Here is a 16,619-nt window from a genome sequence, read left to right on the forward strand (position 1 = left end):
TAACCATGGTGCTGGATTTAAATATGGTAATTCTGAAGCTAATTACCAAAGCAATGTTAGAGCATGAGGCAAGATCGCAGGGGAGAGGTGTAAACTTGCAGTGACCGCGTAGGGTAGAGCAGGGCTCTTTTGTTAATGAAATAACACCCAGACTTTTGTTATTATCTAGCAGGATCTTGTGAGTTAAGGATGAAAGCTTGGAGGAGACCCATTTCAACTGGGCAGGTCTTCTGTGTGACACAAACCAGCAGACAGCCCAGGACCTTGCAGCAGGCAGGATAAAGCTTCGGTGGCTTGGTCAGATCCCATTGCTGTCGGAGAACCGCTGCTTCATCTGACGCGTTGTTTCCATAATGAAACTTCCTTGTGGGTGACCTCTTTCTCTTGAACTAGCCTGGTTTTGGCTCCAGCCCCACTCCCTGCTCCACCCTCCCCATTCCTCTGAGGAAAGTGGGGCAGATGGGTACGAGCTGCCTGGATGCAGCCCATCCCAGTGTGGAAGCCAGCTCACGATGATGCTGTATGGCTGCAGCCAAGCTCCAGGAGGCCAGGTGAGACGCACCAGCTCTAAGCATCCCTTTCCCACTTGGATTTCAGTTTTGTGGCTCTTTTTTATGCTTTTAGGTAGACAGCACACCAGAAGTGAGCCCCTTTCCGGGGGATGTCCTGCAGTACAGCCTGTGCCTCCCTCCTTGCGTGATTTCAGCCAGCTGAAGTCCATTTTGTCCCAAGCAGCCCAGGTCCCACCAATTTCCATAGGGGTTGGGGCTGGCTCCCACCAACGTGCAGCCCCTTGGCAATGGGAGAGTTGTCCAAAAGCATGAGATAGTCTTGCAGAGCCACAGAGGAGGGAGGCTGGGATGGGAATGGGAGCAACAGCCATGGCTTTTCCTAGACCCCCTTGCTCTTGCTAATGATGGGTGGTTTCTCATCGTAGGAAATATGAACCAGGAGCAGTTTGAATGGAAAATTTCTGACTTGGGGTGGGACAGGAACGAATCAGACTCCTCGCAGACTCCTGGTTCATGGGATTGGGAAGAGCTGCTGTGCAGTAATGGCCTTGCGGTCATTGCTTTGCATTTGGGGAGAGAGACAAGGGAAAAGGCCATGTGTGGCTGCAAGTTGCGACTGCTCCATGATGGGGTTTGGGGCTGCTCTGAGGTGGGGGTCCTGGCTGGGTGGCTGAGAGTCCCATTGGGAATTAGACACTGGGAGAAGTGCCACCTGTTTCATGTGCATCTCTGGAGCGTGCCCTCCAGCACATCCCTCCTACTGCATGCCTGGCTTGGGGTGTCCTAAGAATGGGGTGCAGAGAACTGGGCAGGGGGCAACCAAAGGTACCTGGCTTCCCCAGGGTGGATGGGAGAGAGGCATGTGCTGGTCCGTCCATCCTCTGGGCAGAGGGCAATGTGGCTATGAGTCTCCTCCCAGTGCTCCCTTGAACCCGTCTGAGCTGACTCTGCCCAAAATGAGCGGCTCTGGAGCAAGTTTGGGCTGAGACACGCTCTGAAGCATGAGACAGACATCCCGCCGGGCCTGGGTGCTCGGGCATGTCCCAGGGCTGTGGGGAGGGGAGATCCTGCACCCGTTTCAGTCCAAAGGTTGATGTCAAGCTGGCTGAACTCCAAGGTGAACAACTATCGCTCATAAAAGCAGGTATTACTTGAGTTTGTCTTCTGTTGATTAGACATTACTTTAAGATGAGCTGAGGTAAGCCCCTCAAGGCCAACAAAGCATGTCTGCAGGGGAGATGCGCTATTTACACTAAATCACCAGATAAAAAGGCCAAACAGATCCAAACCCTTTCCCCCTCTCCTTGCCCAGCTCTGAGGCAGGTGATGTTTGGTTTTGATTTTAGGAAAGGGCTTTGTTCCTAGACAAAAGCTTCCTCCTTGAAACGATGCCGACTCCAGCTGCGCACAGAGCTCTCCAGCACTCTGGACTCCAGCTGCTCTGGAGACGGTCTCTTAATTTGCTTTTGATGAATATTTCAGTGCTCCCAATAGCCCTGGAGACTGCGACTTCATGTCTCAGCCCAGAGCTCACCTGTTTTGCAGGAGCCTTTTTACAGAGAGTGAAAAATAAAAACACGAAAGGCGAAGAAAAAGTGACTGGCACTGGTGATAAGCGATCTGGGGGGAACCACAGATCTTTGGTACCCAAAGATGTGGGTTTGAGTGCCTGAGTTGGGAGGCAGAGAGGTAGGAGGGTGGCACAGGGGAATATGCCCACCCCGGCAGCTCCTTGGCCGTGCAGCGCTGCAGGAGCCCCCTCTTCACAGCAAAGCAGTGTCACAGGCTTGTTCCTGCACCTGGTCCTCAGTGCCCCATGCTGTGCCTCAGGGACCCCACACTGAGGAGGATGGTGACCTCATACTGGGGGCTGTGTGACCTCAGAGCAGAGGGATGGTGGCTTGGGGTCCCCTGCCACAGGTAGTCCAGGGACCCTGCAGCAGGGAGGATGGTGGTCCGGAGACCCCCTGCATGGGTCACTGTGGGACCCTGCAGTGAAGAGGAGATGGTGGCCTGGGGTTTCCCCCCAAGGCATCAGCTGGGGACCCCGTAGCAAGGTGAGACCATGCTGTGGGGACTCCCACGTAGGTGGAATGGGGACCATGCAGCCAGGCGGACAGTACAACAAGAACCCACCCTTGGGTCAGCTGAGGACCCCACAGCAAGGCGGGTGGTGACCTGGGCACGGGTTGCCGACGGTCCTCGCAGCAAGAGGGGACGAGTACAAGGGACTGTGTGTGGGTGGCCCTGGGATGGCACCGTGAGAGAAGGTGGTGTCATGGGGACTGCCCGGCAGTTGGGCTGGGCACCACAGCAAGGGGGGGACCGTGATGGGACCCAGGGTGTCCCTGGCACCCTGCAGCATGGACAAGAAGTGCATGGTCTGTTGGCATTATTTACTGATCGCAGCTCTTTTTTTTTTTTGGGGGGGGGAGGGTGTTTATTTAATCAGGGCATTTTCCCGCCCTCTTACCCCTCTGAGTCCCCTAACTACTTTCGTGTGAGGCGTTCCGTTTGGTTTTTGGCAGCATTTCTACTCATTCGTTCCCTCATTCACCCCCCACCCCTCCCAGCAGTTGTTTTGGGGGCCATTTGGTGAAGATTATCTGTTTATTGTACCAGAATTGTTGATTCTGGGGTCCTGACAGGCGCCTTCTGGAAGCTTCCAGAGGCTTCTCCTGCAGCTGGTGCCAGTCAGCCGCCCCCCATTGTCAGGTTGTTAGCCGCCCCCTGATTGGCAGGTTGTTAGGTGCCCCTTGACTGTGAGGATGTAAGCCGCCTCCTGGTTGGCTGGTCGCTGAGGGGGTGCCCGGCTGTGGTGAGGGAAGGCTGCGGCTGCCGGGGTGAGGCTGGTGAGCTCTGGGAGAGCTGGTGAGGCAAGTGAGAGGCCCAGGAGAGTGGGAGCAGCAGACGGGAGGCTGGTGAGTGACTGCCTTTGGGGTCTTAATTTAGGGTGAGCGCCGAGGGGTGAGGCCACTTCCCTGCGCAGTGGGGCTGGAGTGGGACGGGGTGTAGCGGAGTGGAAATGGGAGGTGTGCGTGCTGCGTGAGGCTGTGCACCCGAGAACCGCGAGGTGATGTTTGCATGCCGAAGGGTTGATAAAGCAGAGTAGATTAGACTCAATTACACTTGAAGAGGACTAGACTAGACTAGAGTAGAATAGTCCAGTTGGAAGGTACCTACAATGAACATCTAGTCCAGCTGCCAGATGGCCTCAGGGCTGACCAAAAGTTAGAGCATGTTATTAAGGGTGCTGTCCTCAGGTGCTCCTCATACGATATGCCTTCCAGCCTTTCCAGCAGCTTTCTTGACCTCCTCTGGACGCATTCGCAGACCTTAACATCCTTCTTAAATTGTGGGGCCCAGAAATGCACAAAATATTCAAGGTGAGGCTGCAGCAATGCTGAATACAGTGGGATGATCACCTCTTTTGACCGGCTGGATCTACTGTGTTTGATGCACCCCAGAATGCAGTTTGCCCTCTTGGCTGCCAGGTCACACTGCTGACTCATATTGAGCCTGATGTCAGCCAGCACCCCCAGCTCCCTTTCTACAGGGCTGCTCTCCAGCCACGCCTCTCCCAGCCCGTACTTGTGTGCAGAATTGGTCCATCCTAGGTGCAGAGTGTGGCATTTGTTCTTGTTAAATTTCATTGCATTCATCAGTGCCCAATGCTCCACTGTATGTAGCTCCCTCTGCTAGGCCTCTTGTCCCTCAAGAGAGTCAACAGCACCTCCCAGTTTGGTACTGTCAGCAAATTTGCTAATGGTGCAATCAACTCCTGCATCCAGATAATTGATAAAAATCTGGAAGAGAACTGGCCCTAGAATGGAGCCCTGAGGAACACCGCTGGTGGCCAGTCACCAGCCAGATGTAGCCCCATTCACTGCAACCCTTTGAGCCCTGCCCTTCAGCCAGTTCTTCCCCCAGCACGCCGCCTGCCTGCTCATCTCACAGTCAGACAACTTGTCCAGAAGGATGCTGTGGTGTGGGACAGTATCAAAAGTCTTACTAAACCCCAGAAAACCTACATGCACCACCTTGCCTTCATCTGTGAGGCAGGTGACCTTATCATAGAAGGATATCAAATGAATCAGGCGGGACTTTCCCTTTGTGAAACTGTGTTGACTGTGCCTGATGACTGCATTGTCCTTTAAATGCCTTTCAGAAGCACCCAGTGGGATCTTCTCCCTAATTTTTCCAGGTCCTGAGGTTAGACTAACAGGTCTGCAGTTTCCTGGGTCTACGCTCATGCCCTTTGAATAAATCGCAGTAAGGTTGGCCAGCAGCCAGCCAGCAAGGAGCTCCCCAGGCTCCCAAGAGCTGCCCACATTCAGTGAAGGTGTCTTGAGGGTTGTTCACTGTGCGAGCAGTGCTTGTTGACGAGGAAGAGGAGGTGGGGTGGGAAGGGTATGTGCGCTTCTGTGTCGATGGGTGCTGGAGTGCCTGGCAGGCAAGAGGCATGCTGGGCCAATGGAGGGCTGGGTTGGGGGTGCCAGTGAGTCAGGTGGACTCATGGCTGCCCCCGAGAAGAGGGTAATGTGACTGGCTGGGCAAAAGTCCGTGGGGAAAGATGGTTGGAACCCACAAATGCTGAGCGAGCGACCGGCTTTCCTTGCGCTGGACATAGCGGAATATCATGGAGTTCAGCAAGGGGAGATGGAAAGTCCTGTTTCTGGGGAGGAGTCAGCCCAGGTAGCCAGAATGTCTGAGGTCCAGCTGGATAGAAAGCAGCTTAGCAGAGAAGGACCTTGTGGTCTTAGTGGAGAACAAATGGACCGTGAGGAGGGAAAGCACCCTTGCTGCAAAATGGGGCCAACGGTCTCCAAGGTGACATTAGGAGAAGCACTGCCAGAAAGTAGGGGGAGGTGACCCTTCCTGTCTTGTCAGCACTATTGAGGTCCCACGTGAGGTGCTGTGTGCAGTTCTGGGCTCCCCAGAGGAAGACGGACGTGGACGTAGTTGAGTGAGACCAGTGCAGGCTGCCAAGTTGCTGAAGGGACTGGAGCACCTTTGGTCTGAGAAGTGGAGAGAGGTGGGAGGCTTTTCAGCCAGGAGGGAAGACCACGCAGGGGACATGTCATCAATGTGTCTAAATCCTGGATGGGGGGGCAATAAGGACAGGGGAGTCAGACACATCTCATCGGTGCCCACGGCCAGGGCAAATGGAGAAAGCTTGACAACGCGTGCCATTTCCTTGGAAGAGAAGGCAGCCCTTTTTCAGCGTGAGGGTGGTGAAACAGCGGAACCGGTTGCGCAGAGAGGTGTTGGAGTCTCCATCCTTGGAGATACTGAAAACCTGACTGGACGTGGTCGTGGACAGCCTGCTGGAGCTGACCCCGCTTGAGCAAGTTGGTTTGAACTAGATGATGTGCAAAGGTTCCTTGCGCAGTAAACGGTTCTGTTTGGTGTGCTTCTGCTTGGTGTGTTGCCCAGAGGGTCGTGCTGGGGAAGAGGGTTGGTCTAGCGCGTGCCGCCATAGGGAGCTTGCGCCAGAGGCATGGGTGGAAGTGCGTTAGCGTGTCCAAGCCTTTGTCTGGGGAAGTGAAGGGCTTGTGTCAGGGGCTGGGAGCCCCGCTGTGGCAGTCTGTGTGGATGTTGCTGGGGACACGGTTCCTAAGAGAGCTCTTGTAGGCCCTTTGCAGCCAGCCCAGTGGCCTCTGGAGGTCTGGCTTTGTGCTGGGTGAGGTTGGAAGAGCCATGGGAGAAGAAAGGAAGAGGAGGCGTCTCAGGCTGGGATGCAGGAGAACTTTATTGAGAGACCAAAAAAAAGAGCGAAAAGTCAGGAGCGGCAAATGGAAGGGAGCCGGTCTCAGGGCCGAGTAGGGCGACCGTGAGCCGAGGTCCCTTGTGTGAGACAGGTCAGTCAGAGCACCAAGATCTTCCTGGCGCGCAGTGGGAGCAGCACGCTGGAGTTCGCCAGTGACCTTTGGCTTGCGAGAAGTTGGTTGCAGCGGAGCCGCACCGCCGAAGGGGCGATGCAAAGAGGGAAGTGGGAGAAGAGGAGGAGGTACGTGAGCCGTGTTTCCAGGCAGCCCAGGCTGGCCCGCTTCCCTGCTTGCTTTGAGCCTGGCAAGGAAGAGCCGTGGATGGCGGGTGCACGTGGCAGCAACATCCCGGAGGCGCGTCCTCAATCCATGCCGTGGCTTCCAGGGTGTGGGCAGTTGGCGTCAGGGGCCCTTAGCAGGGGTAGCAGCCTCTTGCGCCGCCGAAGCAGCCCAGGCCTCCGAAGCCGAAGCCGCCGGAGGAGACGGGCACTCCCTGGGAGCTGAGGACGTTGCCCACGGCAGCCGATGAGGAGGATCCGACGGCGGTGCTCTGGGGGAAGGAGCTGAGGATGGGTCCTGGCAGGGTGACCAGCACGGCGGGAGGCTGGATGACGACGCGGGAGTCCTCGCACTGCCTGACACAGGGCTCGTTGCAGCTGTTAGCCAGCGGGGTGGGTCCGCAGGGGCGGCAGAGGTCGTAGCAGGCCATGTCTGTGGTGCGGAGGGGCCCTGGAAGAGAGGGTGTTGAGGAAGCGGAGGGGCGTGGGGACGCGAGGGGCGGTGTTGCAGGAGGGCGAGGGAGTGGGGAGGCCCGGTGTGGGTCCGGGGGGAGCGTGGCGGTCAGGGCTGCTGAGGCTGGGGGCAGAGCGTGGTGGAAGAGACGGGGCAGGAGACGGAGGGGAAGGGGGTTGAGGCTCACCTTGTTGACGGTGGAGGAGAAGGCGTTGAGAGAAGTGCGTGAGGGAGAGAGGTGCTGGGCTGCTTTTATGCTGGTCGCTGAGCGCCCGAGGGGGTGGGGCAGCCTTTGCGCATGCCAGCATTTTGCAGCAAGCATGCTGCCTTTGCATGCCACAGCTTCACGAGTAATGAGGTAAGGAGTGTTTTCCTTCCCGCAACGCTCCCTTTTCATGTCCTCCTCTTGAGGATGTGTCCGTCTGACCCTGGCGGCAGCAGCGGCGGCGGCAGCTTTTAAGTGAAAGTAGGTATTTGGGAGGATTTGCGTGGAAGGTGTGTGTCAGGGCATTGGGCAGACGCGGCCAAAGGGTAGGAGAGGTGGGGTGTCATCAGTGAGGTCATCCCGTGGCAGTCGTGTGGTGTGGTTTTTGGGTGCGTTGTGAAGAGTGGGCCTCATTTCCTCAGAGCCCTGGCAGGCTGGTCTGGTCTTTGGAGGTGTGCCAGGCGTGAGACGCTGCCCCTTCCATCGCGTTCGGTCCCTCTCTGCCTTGCTCCCAGCTCGCTAAGGCTGTCTTTAGGCCTGGCCTTTCCCCTTGGGTGTGCTCTGTGGGAGTCTCGGTGCCCCTCTTGCTGGTGGGGTTGTAGCTGGGAGAAGGGAGGCTGCCTGTGTGGGCTCGTGGCCCCTTGGTGCCGTCCCTGGGGCTGGGGCTGGCAGTGCAAGGGGTCAGAGGAGGGCTGTTTGCAGGAGCAGGCCGTTGTCCCGGCAGCCCTGGTTCAGAGCCCGCAAGCCCTGTGCCGTGGGGAGCCCTGCCAGGCTCCCCAAAGGCTTGTGTTGGCCCCTCCATAGCGCTGCCCTTCGTTGGGGCCGGCAAGTTTGCAGCCTGGGCTCTGGCGTGACACAGTGCTTGGGCTGTGGCGTGATGTGCCCAAAGAAGTGCAGCGAAGCTGGTGAAGGATGTAGAGAAGAAGACTTCCGAGGAGCGGCTGAGGGAGCTGGGGGTGTTTAGTGTGGAGAAAAGGAGGCCTCGGGGAGACCTTACCGCTCTCTGCAACTACCTGAAAGGAGGTTGTAGCGAGGTGGGTGTCAGTCTCCTTTCCCTAGTAACAAGCGATAGGATGAGAGGAAGGGGCCTCAGGTTGTGCCAGGGATGGTTTAGATTGGATATTAGAACATCTTCTTCCCCAAAAGAGTTATCGAGCACTGGAACCGTCTGCCCAGGGAAGTGGTGGAGTCACCATCCCGGGAGGTATTGAAAAGCCACGTAGACGTGGCTCTTGGGGATCTGGTTTAGTGGTGGACTTGGCAAATGCTGGGTCAGTGGTTGACTCGATACCGTTAAGGGTCTTTTCCAAACTGAGTGAGCGTGTGATTGTCTGTGGGGCCCCCCGGAAGGGCAGGTGAGTTTCTGGAGAGCCCGTGAGCGTGGCGAGAGGCCGAGGGGGAGTGGGAGCGGCAGGCAGGGGAGGTGGTGAGCCAGGGCCTTTGGGGGGTCTGTAGTTGGGGTGAGCGCCGAGGGGTGAGGCCATTTCTCGGCAGGGCGTGTGAGGGGCAGAAAGAGAGTTTGGAGATCGCCAGGGTGAGTTGGAGGCGAGCATGCAGCAGGCGGCTGCAGAGCCGAGGCCCTGGTGGCGGTGGATGCGTGCCGAAGGGTTGATGACTGGCAAGGCCTGCCCCAGTTGAGCGGAGGGGAGTGTTTTGCAGGCTGTTTGTCCGTCGAGCAGTGCTTGTTGCTGAGGAAGGGGAAGGGAGGTAGGAAGGAGTGCTGTGTACGTAAGCCCACGGGGCGTGACGGGTTGCACCCAGGAATGCCGAGGGAGCTGGCCGATGTCCTTGGGAGGCCCCTCTCCATTACCTTGGACAGGTCGTAGCAGCTGGGCACGGTTCCTGATGTCTGGAAGGGAGCTCATAGCCCTCCTACCTTGAAGAAGATGAGGATGGAAGATCTGTGCGAGCAGAGGCTGGTGAGCCTGACGTTGTTCCCAGGGGAGGTGATGGAGAAGATCCTCCTGGAAAGCACTGTCAAGCCCAGGAAGGACAAGAAGGTGATGGGGAGCGGTCGGCGTGGATTTACGAAGGGGAAATGGTGCTTGACTGACCTGCGTGTCTCCTACGTTGAAATAACGAGCTCTGTGGATGAGGAGAGAGCTGCGGCTGGTGTTTATTTCAGCTTTCTTGTAAAGCCTTTGACACTTTCTCTCCTTGCATGGTCATCGGATGTGGGGTCAACAGGGTTCAACACCCTCAGCAATGTCCTGGGCAGTGGGACGGAGTGACCCATCGGTGACATGGCAGATGATGCAAAATCTGGAAGAGAGGCCGAGGCAGTGGAAGGCTGTGTCGCTTTACCAAGAGAGCTGGAGAGGCTGGAGATTGGGGCAGAGAGGAATCTCGTGAAGTTGAACAGGAGGAGATGCAAAGTCCTGCATCTGGGGAGGAACAGCGCTGGGTCCCAGGACATGCCGGGGGCTGCCAGCTTTGCTGAGCATGACCTTGTCGTGCTGGCGGAGAACATGCTGACTACGAGGCAGCTTTGCACGCTTGTGTCAAAAGCGGCCAAGAGTCTCCAGGGCGGCGTTGGGCAGAGCGTTGCCAACAGGTCGTGGGAGGTGATCGTGCTCTCTCTTCGGTGCTGGTGAGGCCCCATGTGGAGTCCTGTGTCCAGCTGATGAGGGCTCTCCGGTGGAGGAAGGACATGGCCTTCGTGGGGCGAGTCGAGTGGCGACAGAGCCACCAAGACGCTGAAGGGACTGGAGCATCTTTGGTCTGAGGAGAAGTGAAGAGAGGTGGGAGGCTTTTCAGCCAGGAGGGAAGACCACGCAGGGGACATGTCATCAATGTGTCTAAATCCTGGATGGGGGAGGCAGTGAGGACAGGGGAGTCAGACTCTTCTCATCGGTGCCCACGGCCAGGGCGAATGGAGAAAGCTTGACAACGCGTGCCATTTCCTTGGAAGAGAAGGCAGCCCTTTTTCAGCGTGAGGGTGGTGAAACAGCGGAACCGGTTGCGCAGAGAGGTGTTGGAGTCTCCATCCTTGGAGATACTGAAAACCTGACTGGACGTGGTCGTGGACAGCCTGCTGGAGCTGACCCTGCTTGAGCAAGTTGGTTTGAACTAGATGATGTGCAAAGGTTCCTTGCGCAGTAAACGGTTCTGTTTGGTGTGCTTCTGCTTGGTGTGTTGCCCAGAGGGTCGTGCTGGGGAAGAGGGTTGGTCTAGCGCGTGCCGCCATAGGGAGCTTGCGCCAGAGGCATGGGTGGAAGTGCGTTAGCGTGTCCAAGCCTTTGTCTGGGGAAGTGAAGGGCTTGTGTCAGGGGCTGGGAGCCCCGCTGTGGCAGTCTGTGTGGATGTTGCTGGGGACACGGTTCCTAAGAGAGCTCTTGTAGGCCCTTTGCAGCCAGCCCAGTGGCCTCTGGAGGTCTGGCTTTGTGCTGGGTGAGGTTGGAAGAGCCATGGGAGAAGAAAGGAAGAGGAGGCGTCTCAGGCTGGGATGCAGGAGAACTTTATTGAGAGACCAAAAAAAAGAGCGAAAAGTCAGGAGCGGCAGATGGAAGGGAGCCGGTCTCAGGGCCGAGTAGGGCGACCGTGAGCCGAGGTCCCTTGTGTGAGACAGGTCAGTCAGAGCACCAAGATCTTCCTGGCGCGCAGTGGGAGCAGCACGCTGGAGTTCGCCAGTGACCTTTGGCTTGCGAGAAGTTGGTTGCAGCAGAGCCGCACCGCCGAAGGGGCGATGCAAAGAGGGAAGTGGGAGAAGAGGAGGAGGTACGTGAGCCGTGTTTCCAGGCAGCCCAGGCTGGCCCGCTTCCCTGCTTGCTTTGAGCCTGGCAAGGAAGAGCCGTGGATGGCGGGTGCACGTGGCAGCAACATCCCGGAGGCGCGTCCTCAATCCATGCCGTGGCTTCGAGGGTGTGGGTGGCTGGTGTCAGGGGTGGTGGCGAGGGCCCTTAGCAGGGGTAGCAGCCTCTTGCGCCACCGAAGCAGCCCAGGCCTCCGAAGCCGAAGCCGCCGGAGGAGACGGGCACTCCCTGGGAGCTGAGGACGTTGCCCACGGCAGCCGATGAGGAGGATCCGACGGCGGTGTTCTGGGGGAAGGAGCTGAGGATGGGTCCTGGCAGGGTGACCACCACGGTAGAAGGCTGGATGACGACGCGGGAGTCCTCGCACTGCCTGACACAGGGCTCGTTGCAGCTGTTAGCCAGCGGGGTGGGTCCGCAGGGGCGGCAGAGGTCGTAGCAGGCCATGTCTGTGGTGCGGAGGGGCCCTGGAAGAGAGGGTGTTGAGGAAGCGGAGGGGCGTGGGGATGCGAGGGGCGGTGTTGCAGGAGGGCGAGGGAGTGGGGAGGCCCGGTGTGGGTCCGGGGGGAGCGTGGCGGTCAGGGCTGCTGAGGCTGGGGGCAGAGCGTGGTGGAAGAGACGGGGCAGGAGACGGAGGGGAAGGGGGTTGAGGCTCACCTTGTTGACGGTGGAGGAGAAGGCGTTGAGAGAAGTGCGTGAGGGAGAGAGGTGCTGGGCTGCTTTTATGCTGGTCGCTGAGCGCCCGAGGGGGTGGGGCAGCCTTTGCGCATGCCAGCATTTTGCAGCAAGCATGCTGCCTTTGCATGCCACAGCTTCACGAGTAATGAGGTAAGGAGTGTTTTCCTTCCCGCAACGCTCCCTTTTCATGTCCTCCTCTTGAGGATGTGTCCGTCTGACCCTGGCGGCAGCAGCGGCGGCAGCAGCTTTTAAGTGAAAGTAGGTATTTGGGAGGATTTGCGTGGAAGGTGTGTGTCAGGGCATTGGGCAGACGCGGCCAAAGGGTAGGAGAGGTGGGGTGTCATCAGTGAGGTCATCCCGTGGCAGTCGTGTGGTGTGGTTTTTGGGTGCGTTGTGAAGAGTGGGCCTCGTTTCCTCAGAGCCCTGGCAGGCTGGTCTGGTCTTTGGAGGTGTGCCAGGCGTGAGACGCTGCCCCTTCCATCGCGTTCGGTCCCTCTCTGCCTTGCTCCCAGCTCGCTAAGGCTGTCTTTGGGCCTGGCCTTTCCCCTTGGGTGTGCTCTGTGGGAGTCTCGGTGCCCCTCTTGCTGGTGGGGTTGTAGCTGGGAGAAGGGAGGCTGCCTGTGTGGGCTCGTGGCCCCTTGGTGCCGTCCCTGGGGCTGGGGCTGGCAGTGCAAGGGGTCAGAGGAGGGCTGTTTGCAGGAGCAGGCCGTTGTCCCGGCAGCCCTGGTTCAGAGCCCGCAAGCCCTGTGCCGTGGGGAGCCCTGCCAGGCTCCCCAAAGGCTTGTGTTGGCCCCTCCGTAGCGCTGCCCTTCGTTGGGGCCGGCAAGTTTGCAGCCTGGGCTCTGGCGTGACACAGTGCTTGGGCTGTGGCGTGATGTGCCCAAAGAAGTGCAGCGAAGCTGGTGAAGGATGTAGAGAAGAAGACTTCCGAGGAGCGGCTGAGGGAGCTGGGGGTGTTTAGTGTGGAGAAAAGGAGGCCTCGGGGAGACCTTACCGCTCTCTGCAACTACCTGAAAGGAGGTTGTAGCGAGGTGGGTGTCAGTCTCCTTTCCCTAGTAACAAGCGATAGGATGAGAGGAAGGGGCCTCAGGTTGTGCCAGGGATGGTTTAGATTGGATATTAGAACATCTTCTTCCCCAAAAGAGTTATCGAGCACTGGAACCGTCTGCCCAGGGAAGTGGTGGAGTCACCATCCCGGGAGGTATTGAAAAGCCACGTAGACGTGGCTCTTGGGGATCTGGTTTAGTGGTGGACTTGGCAAATGCTGGGTCAGTGGTTGACTCGATACCGTTAAGGGTCTTTTCCAAACTGAGTGAGCGTGTGATTGTCTGTGGGGCCCCCCGGAAGGGCAGGTGAGTTTCTGGAGAGCCCGTGAGCGTGGCGAGAGGCCGAGGGGGAGTGGGAGCGGCAGGCAGGGGAGGTGGTGAGCCAGGGCCTTTGGGGGGTCTGTAGTTGGGGTGAGCGCCGAGGGGTGAGGCCATTTCTCGGCAGGGCGTGTGAGGGGCAGAAAGAGAGTTTGGAGATCGCCAGGGTGAGTTGGAGGCAAGCATGCAGCAGGCGGCTGCAGAGCCGAGGCCCTGGTGGCGGTGGATGCGTGCCGAAGGGTTGATGACTGGCAAGGCCTGCCCCAGTTGAGCGGAGGGGAGTGTTTTGCAGGCTGTTTGTCCGTCGAGCAGTGCTTGTTGCTGAGGAAGGGGAAGGGAGGTAGGAAGGAGTGCTGTGTACGTAAGCCCACGGGGCGTGACGGGTTGCACCCAGGAATGCCGAGGGAGCTGGCCGATGTCCTTGGGAGGCCCCTCTCCATTACCTTGGACAGGTCGTAGCAGCTGGGCACGGTTCCTGATGTCTGGAAGGGAGCTCATAGCCCTCCTACCTTGAAGAAGATGAGGATGGAAGATCTGTGCGAGCAGAGGCTGGTGAGCCTGACGTTGTTCCCAGGGGAGGTGATGGAGAAGATCCTCCTGGAAAGCACTGTCAAGCCCAGGAAGGACAAGAAGGTGATGGGGAGCGGTCGGCGTGGATTTACGAAGGGGAAATGGTGCTTGACTGACCTGCGTGTCTCCTACGTTGAAATAACGAGCTCTGTGGATGAGGAGAGAGCTGCGGCTGGTGTTTATTTCAGCTTTCTTGTAAAGCCTTTGACACTTTCTCTCCTTGCATGGTCATCGGATGTGGGGTCAACAGGGTTCAACACCCTCAGCAATGTCCTGGGCAGTGGGACGGAGTGACCCATCGGTGACATGGCAGATGATGCAAAATCTGGAAGAGAGGCCGAGGCAGTGGAAGGCTGTGTCGCTTTACCAAGAGAGCTGGAGAGGCTGGAGATTGGGGCAGAGAGGAATCTCGTGAAGTTGAACAGGAGGAGATGCAAAGTCCTGCATCTGGGGAGGAACAGCGCTGGGTCCCAGGACATGCCGGGGGCTGCCAGCTTTGCTGAGCATGACCTTGTCGTGCTGGCGGAGAACATGCTGACTACGAGGCAGCTTTGCACGCTTGTGTCAAAAGCGGCCAAGAGTCTCCAGGGCGGCGTTGGGCAGAGCGTTGCCAACAGGTCGTGGGAGGTGATCGTGCTCTCTCTTCGGTGCTGGTGAGGCCCCATGTGGAGTCCTGTGTCCAGCTGATGAGGGCTCTCCGGTGGAGGAAGGACATGGCCTTCGTGGGGCGAGTCGAGTGGCGACAGAGCCACCAAGACGCTGAAGGGACTGGAGCATCTTTGGTCTGAGGAGAAGTGAAGAGAGGTGGGAGGCTTTTCAGCCAGGAGGGAAGACCACGCAGGGGACATGTCATCAATGTGTCTAAATCCTGGATGGGGGAGGCAGTGAGGACAGGGGAGTCAGACTCTTCTCATCGGTGCCCACGGCCAGGGCGAATGGAGAAAGCTTGACAACGCGTGCCATTTCCTTGGAAGAGAAGGCAGCCCTTTTTCAGCGTGAGGGTGGTGAAACAGCGGAACCGGTTGCGCAGAGAGGTGTTGGAGTCTCCATCCTTGGAGATACTGAAAACCTGACTGGACGTGGTCGTGGACAGCCTGCTGGAGCTGACCCTGCTTGAGCAAGTTGGTTTGAACTAGATGATGTGCAAAGGTTCCTTGCGCAGTAAACGGTTCTGTTTGGTGTGCTTCTGCTTGGTGTGTTGCCCAGAGGGTCGTGCTGGGGAAGAGGGTTGGTCTAGCGCGTGCCGCCATAGGGAGCTTGCGCCAGAGGCATGGGTGGAAGTGCGTTAGCGTGTCCAAGCCTTTGTCTGGGGAAGTGAAGGGCTTGTGTCAGGGGCTGGGAGCCCCGCTGTGGCAGTCTGTGTGGATGTTGCTGGGGACACGGTTCCTAAGAGAGCTCTTGTAGGCCCTTTGCAGCCAGCCCAGTGGCCTCTGGAGGTCTGGCTTTGTGCTGGGTGAGGTTGGAAGAGCCATGGGAGAAGAAAGGAAGAGGAGGCGTCTCAGGCTGGGATGCAGGAGAACTTTATTGAGAGACCAAAAAAAAGAGCGAAAAGTCAGGAGCGGCAGATGGAAGGGAGCCGGTCTCAGGGCCGAGTAGGGCGACCGTGAGCCGAGGTCCCTTGTGTGAGACAGGTCAGTCAGAGCACCAAGATCTTCCTGGCGCGCAGTGGGAGCAGCACGCTGGAGTTCGCCAGTGACCTTTGGCTTGCGAGAAGTTGGTTGCAGCAGAGCCGCACCGCCGAAGGGGCGATGCAAAGAGGGAAGTGGGAGAAGAGGAGGAGGTACGTGAGCCGTGTTTCCAGGCAGCCCAGGCTGGCCCGCTTCCCTGCTTGCTTTGAGCCTGGCAAGGAAGAGCCGTGGATGGCGGGTGCACGTGGCAGCAACATCCCGGAGGCGCGTCCTCAATCCATGCCGTGGCTTCGAGGGTGTGGGTGGCTGGTGTCAGGGGTGGTGGCGAGGGCCCTTAGCAGGGGTAGCAGCCTCTTGCGCCACCGAAGCAGCCCAGGCCTCCGAAGCCGAAGCCGCCGGAGGAGACGGGCACTCCCTGGGAGCTGAGGACGTTGCCCACGGCAGCCGATGAGGAGGATCCGACGGCGGTGTTCTGGGGGAAGGAGCTGAGGATGGGTCCTGGCAGGGTGACCACCACGGTAGAAGGCTGGATGACGACGCGGGAGTCCTCGCACTGCCTGACACAGGGCTCGTTGCAGCTGTTAGCCAGCGGGGTGGGTCCGCAGGGGCGGCAGAGGTCGTAGCAGGCCATGTCTGTGGTGCGGAGGGGCCCTGGAAGAGAGGGTGTTGAGGAAGCGGAGGGGCGTGGGGATGCGAGGGGCGGTGTTGCAGGAGGGCGAGGGAGTGGGGAGGCCCGGTGTGGGTCCGGGGGGAGCGTGGCGGTCAGGGCTGCTGAGGCTGGGGGCAGAGCGTGGTGGAAGAGACGGGGCAGGAGACGGAGGGGAAGGGGGTTGAGGCTCACCTTGTTGACGGTGGAGGAGAAGGCGTTGAGAGAAGTGCGTGAGGGAGAGAGGTGCTGGGCTGCTTTTATGCTGGTCGCTGAGCGCCCGAGGGGGTGGGGCAGCCTTTGCGCATGCCAGCATTTTGCAGCAAGCATGCTGCCTTTGCATGCCACAGCTTCACGAGTAATGAGGTAAGGAGTGTTTTCCTTCCCGCAACGCTCCCTTTTCATGTCCTCCTCTTGAGGATGTGTCCGTCTGACCCTGGCGGCAGCAGCGGCGGCAGCAGCTTTTAAGTGAAAGTAGGTATTTGGGAGGATTTGCGTGGAAGGTGTGTGTCAGGGCATTGGGCAGACGCGGCCAAAGGGTAGGAGAGGTGGGGTGTCATCAGTGAGGTCATCCCGTGGCAGTCGTGTGGTGTGGTTTTTGGGTGCGTTGTGAAGAGTGGGCCTCGTTTCCTCAGAGCCCTGGCAGGCTGGTCTGGTCTTTGGAGGTGTGCCAGGCGTGAGACGCTGCCCCTTCCATCGCGTTCGGTCCCTCTCTGCCTTGCTCCCAGCTCGCTAAGGCTGTCTTTGGGCCTGGCCTTTCCCCTTGG

The 16,619-nt window shown here is 58.6% G+C and overlaps 3 protein-coding genes across 3 annotated transcripts; all 3 read right to left on the reverse strand.

Moving 5' to 3' along the window:
• Positions 1–6,692: 6,692 nt before the first annotated feature.
• Positions 6,693–7,347, reverse strand: LOC138684614 (feather keratin 1-like). Its single transcript, XM_069778588.1, has 2 exons — positions 7,200–7,347; positions 6,693–7,009 (listed from the first exon to the last, which is right to left on the reverse strand). The coding sequence occupies exons 1-2, from the start codon at positions 7,345–7,347 to the stop codon at positions 6,693–6,695; spliced, it is 465 nt and encodes a 154-aa protein (XP_069634689.1).
• Positions 7,348–11,116: 3,769 nt separating this feature from the next.
• LOC138684615 (feather keratin 1-like) lies at positions 11,117–11,771 on the reverse strand. Its single transcript, XM_069778589.1, has 2 exons — positions 11,624–11,771; positions 11,117–11,433 (listed from the first exon to the last, which is right to left on the reverse strand). Exons 1-2 carry the CDS (start codon positions 11,769–11,771, stop codon positions 11,117–11,119), a joined length of 465 nt encoding a protein of 154 aa, XP_069634690.1.
• Positions 11,772–15,540: 3,769 nt separating this feature from the next.
• LOC138684616 (feather keratin 1-like) lies at positions 15,541–16,195 on the reverse strand. The gene is made up of 2 exons (XM_069778590.1): positions 16,048–16,195; positions 15,541–15,857 (listed from the first exon to the last, which is right to left on the reverse strand). Exons 1-2 carry the CDS (start codon positions 16,193–16,195, stop codon positions 15,541–15,543), a joined length of 465 nt encoding a protein of 154 aa, XP_069634691.1.
• Positions 16,196–16,619: the final 424 nt, after the last annotated feature.

The sequence above is a fragment of the Haliaeetus albicilla genome, chromosome 3, assembly GCF_947461875.1.
Source record: "Haliaeetus albicilla chromosome 3, bHalAlb1.1, whole genome shotgun sequence".
Taxonomy (NCBI): Eukaryota; Metazoa; Chordata; class Aves; order Accipitriformes; family Accipitridae; genus Haliaeetus; species Haliaeetus albicilla.

What these genes read in the sequence shown, in the direction of transcription:
- LOC138684614 (XM_069778588.1), bottom strand. Translation starts at nt 7,347, where the DNA reads ATGCAAAGGCAGCATGCTTGCTGCAAAATGCTGGCATGCGCAAAGGCT. An exon ending in TCTCCTCCACCGTCAACAAG is followed by an intron (nt 7,010 to 7,199) that starts GTGAGCCTCAAC and finishes CCTCTCTTCCAG; the next exon opens with GGCCCCTCCGCACCACAGAC.
- LOC138684615 (XM_069778589.1), bottom strand. Translation starts at nt 11,771, where the DNA reads ATGCAAAGGCAGCATGCTTGCTGCAAAATGCTGGCATGCGCAAAGGCT. An exon ending in TCTCCTCCACCGTCAACAAG is followed by an intron (nt 11,434 to 11,623) that starts GTGAGCCTCAAC and finishes CCTCTCTTCCAG; the next exon opens with GGCCCCTCCGCACCACAGAC.
- LOC138684616 (XM_069778590.1), bottom strand. Translation starts at nt 16,195, where the DNA reads ATGCAAAGGCAGCATGCTTGCTGCAAAATGCTGGCATGCGCAAAGGCT. An exon ending in TCTCCTCCACCGTCAACAAG is followed by an intron (nt 15,858 to 16,047) that starts GTGAGCCTCAAC and finishes CCTCTCTTCCAG; the next exon opens with GGCCCCTCCGCACCACAGAC.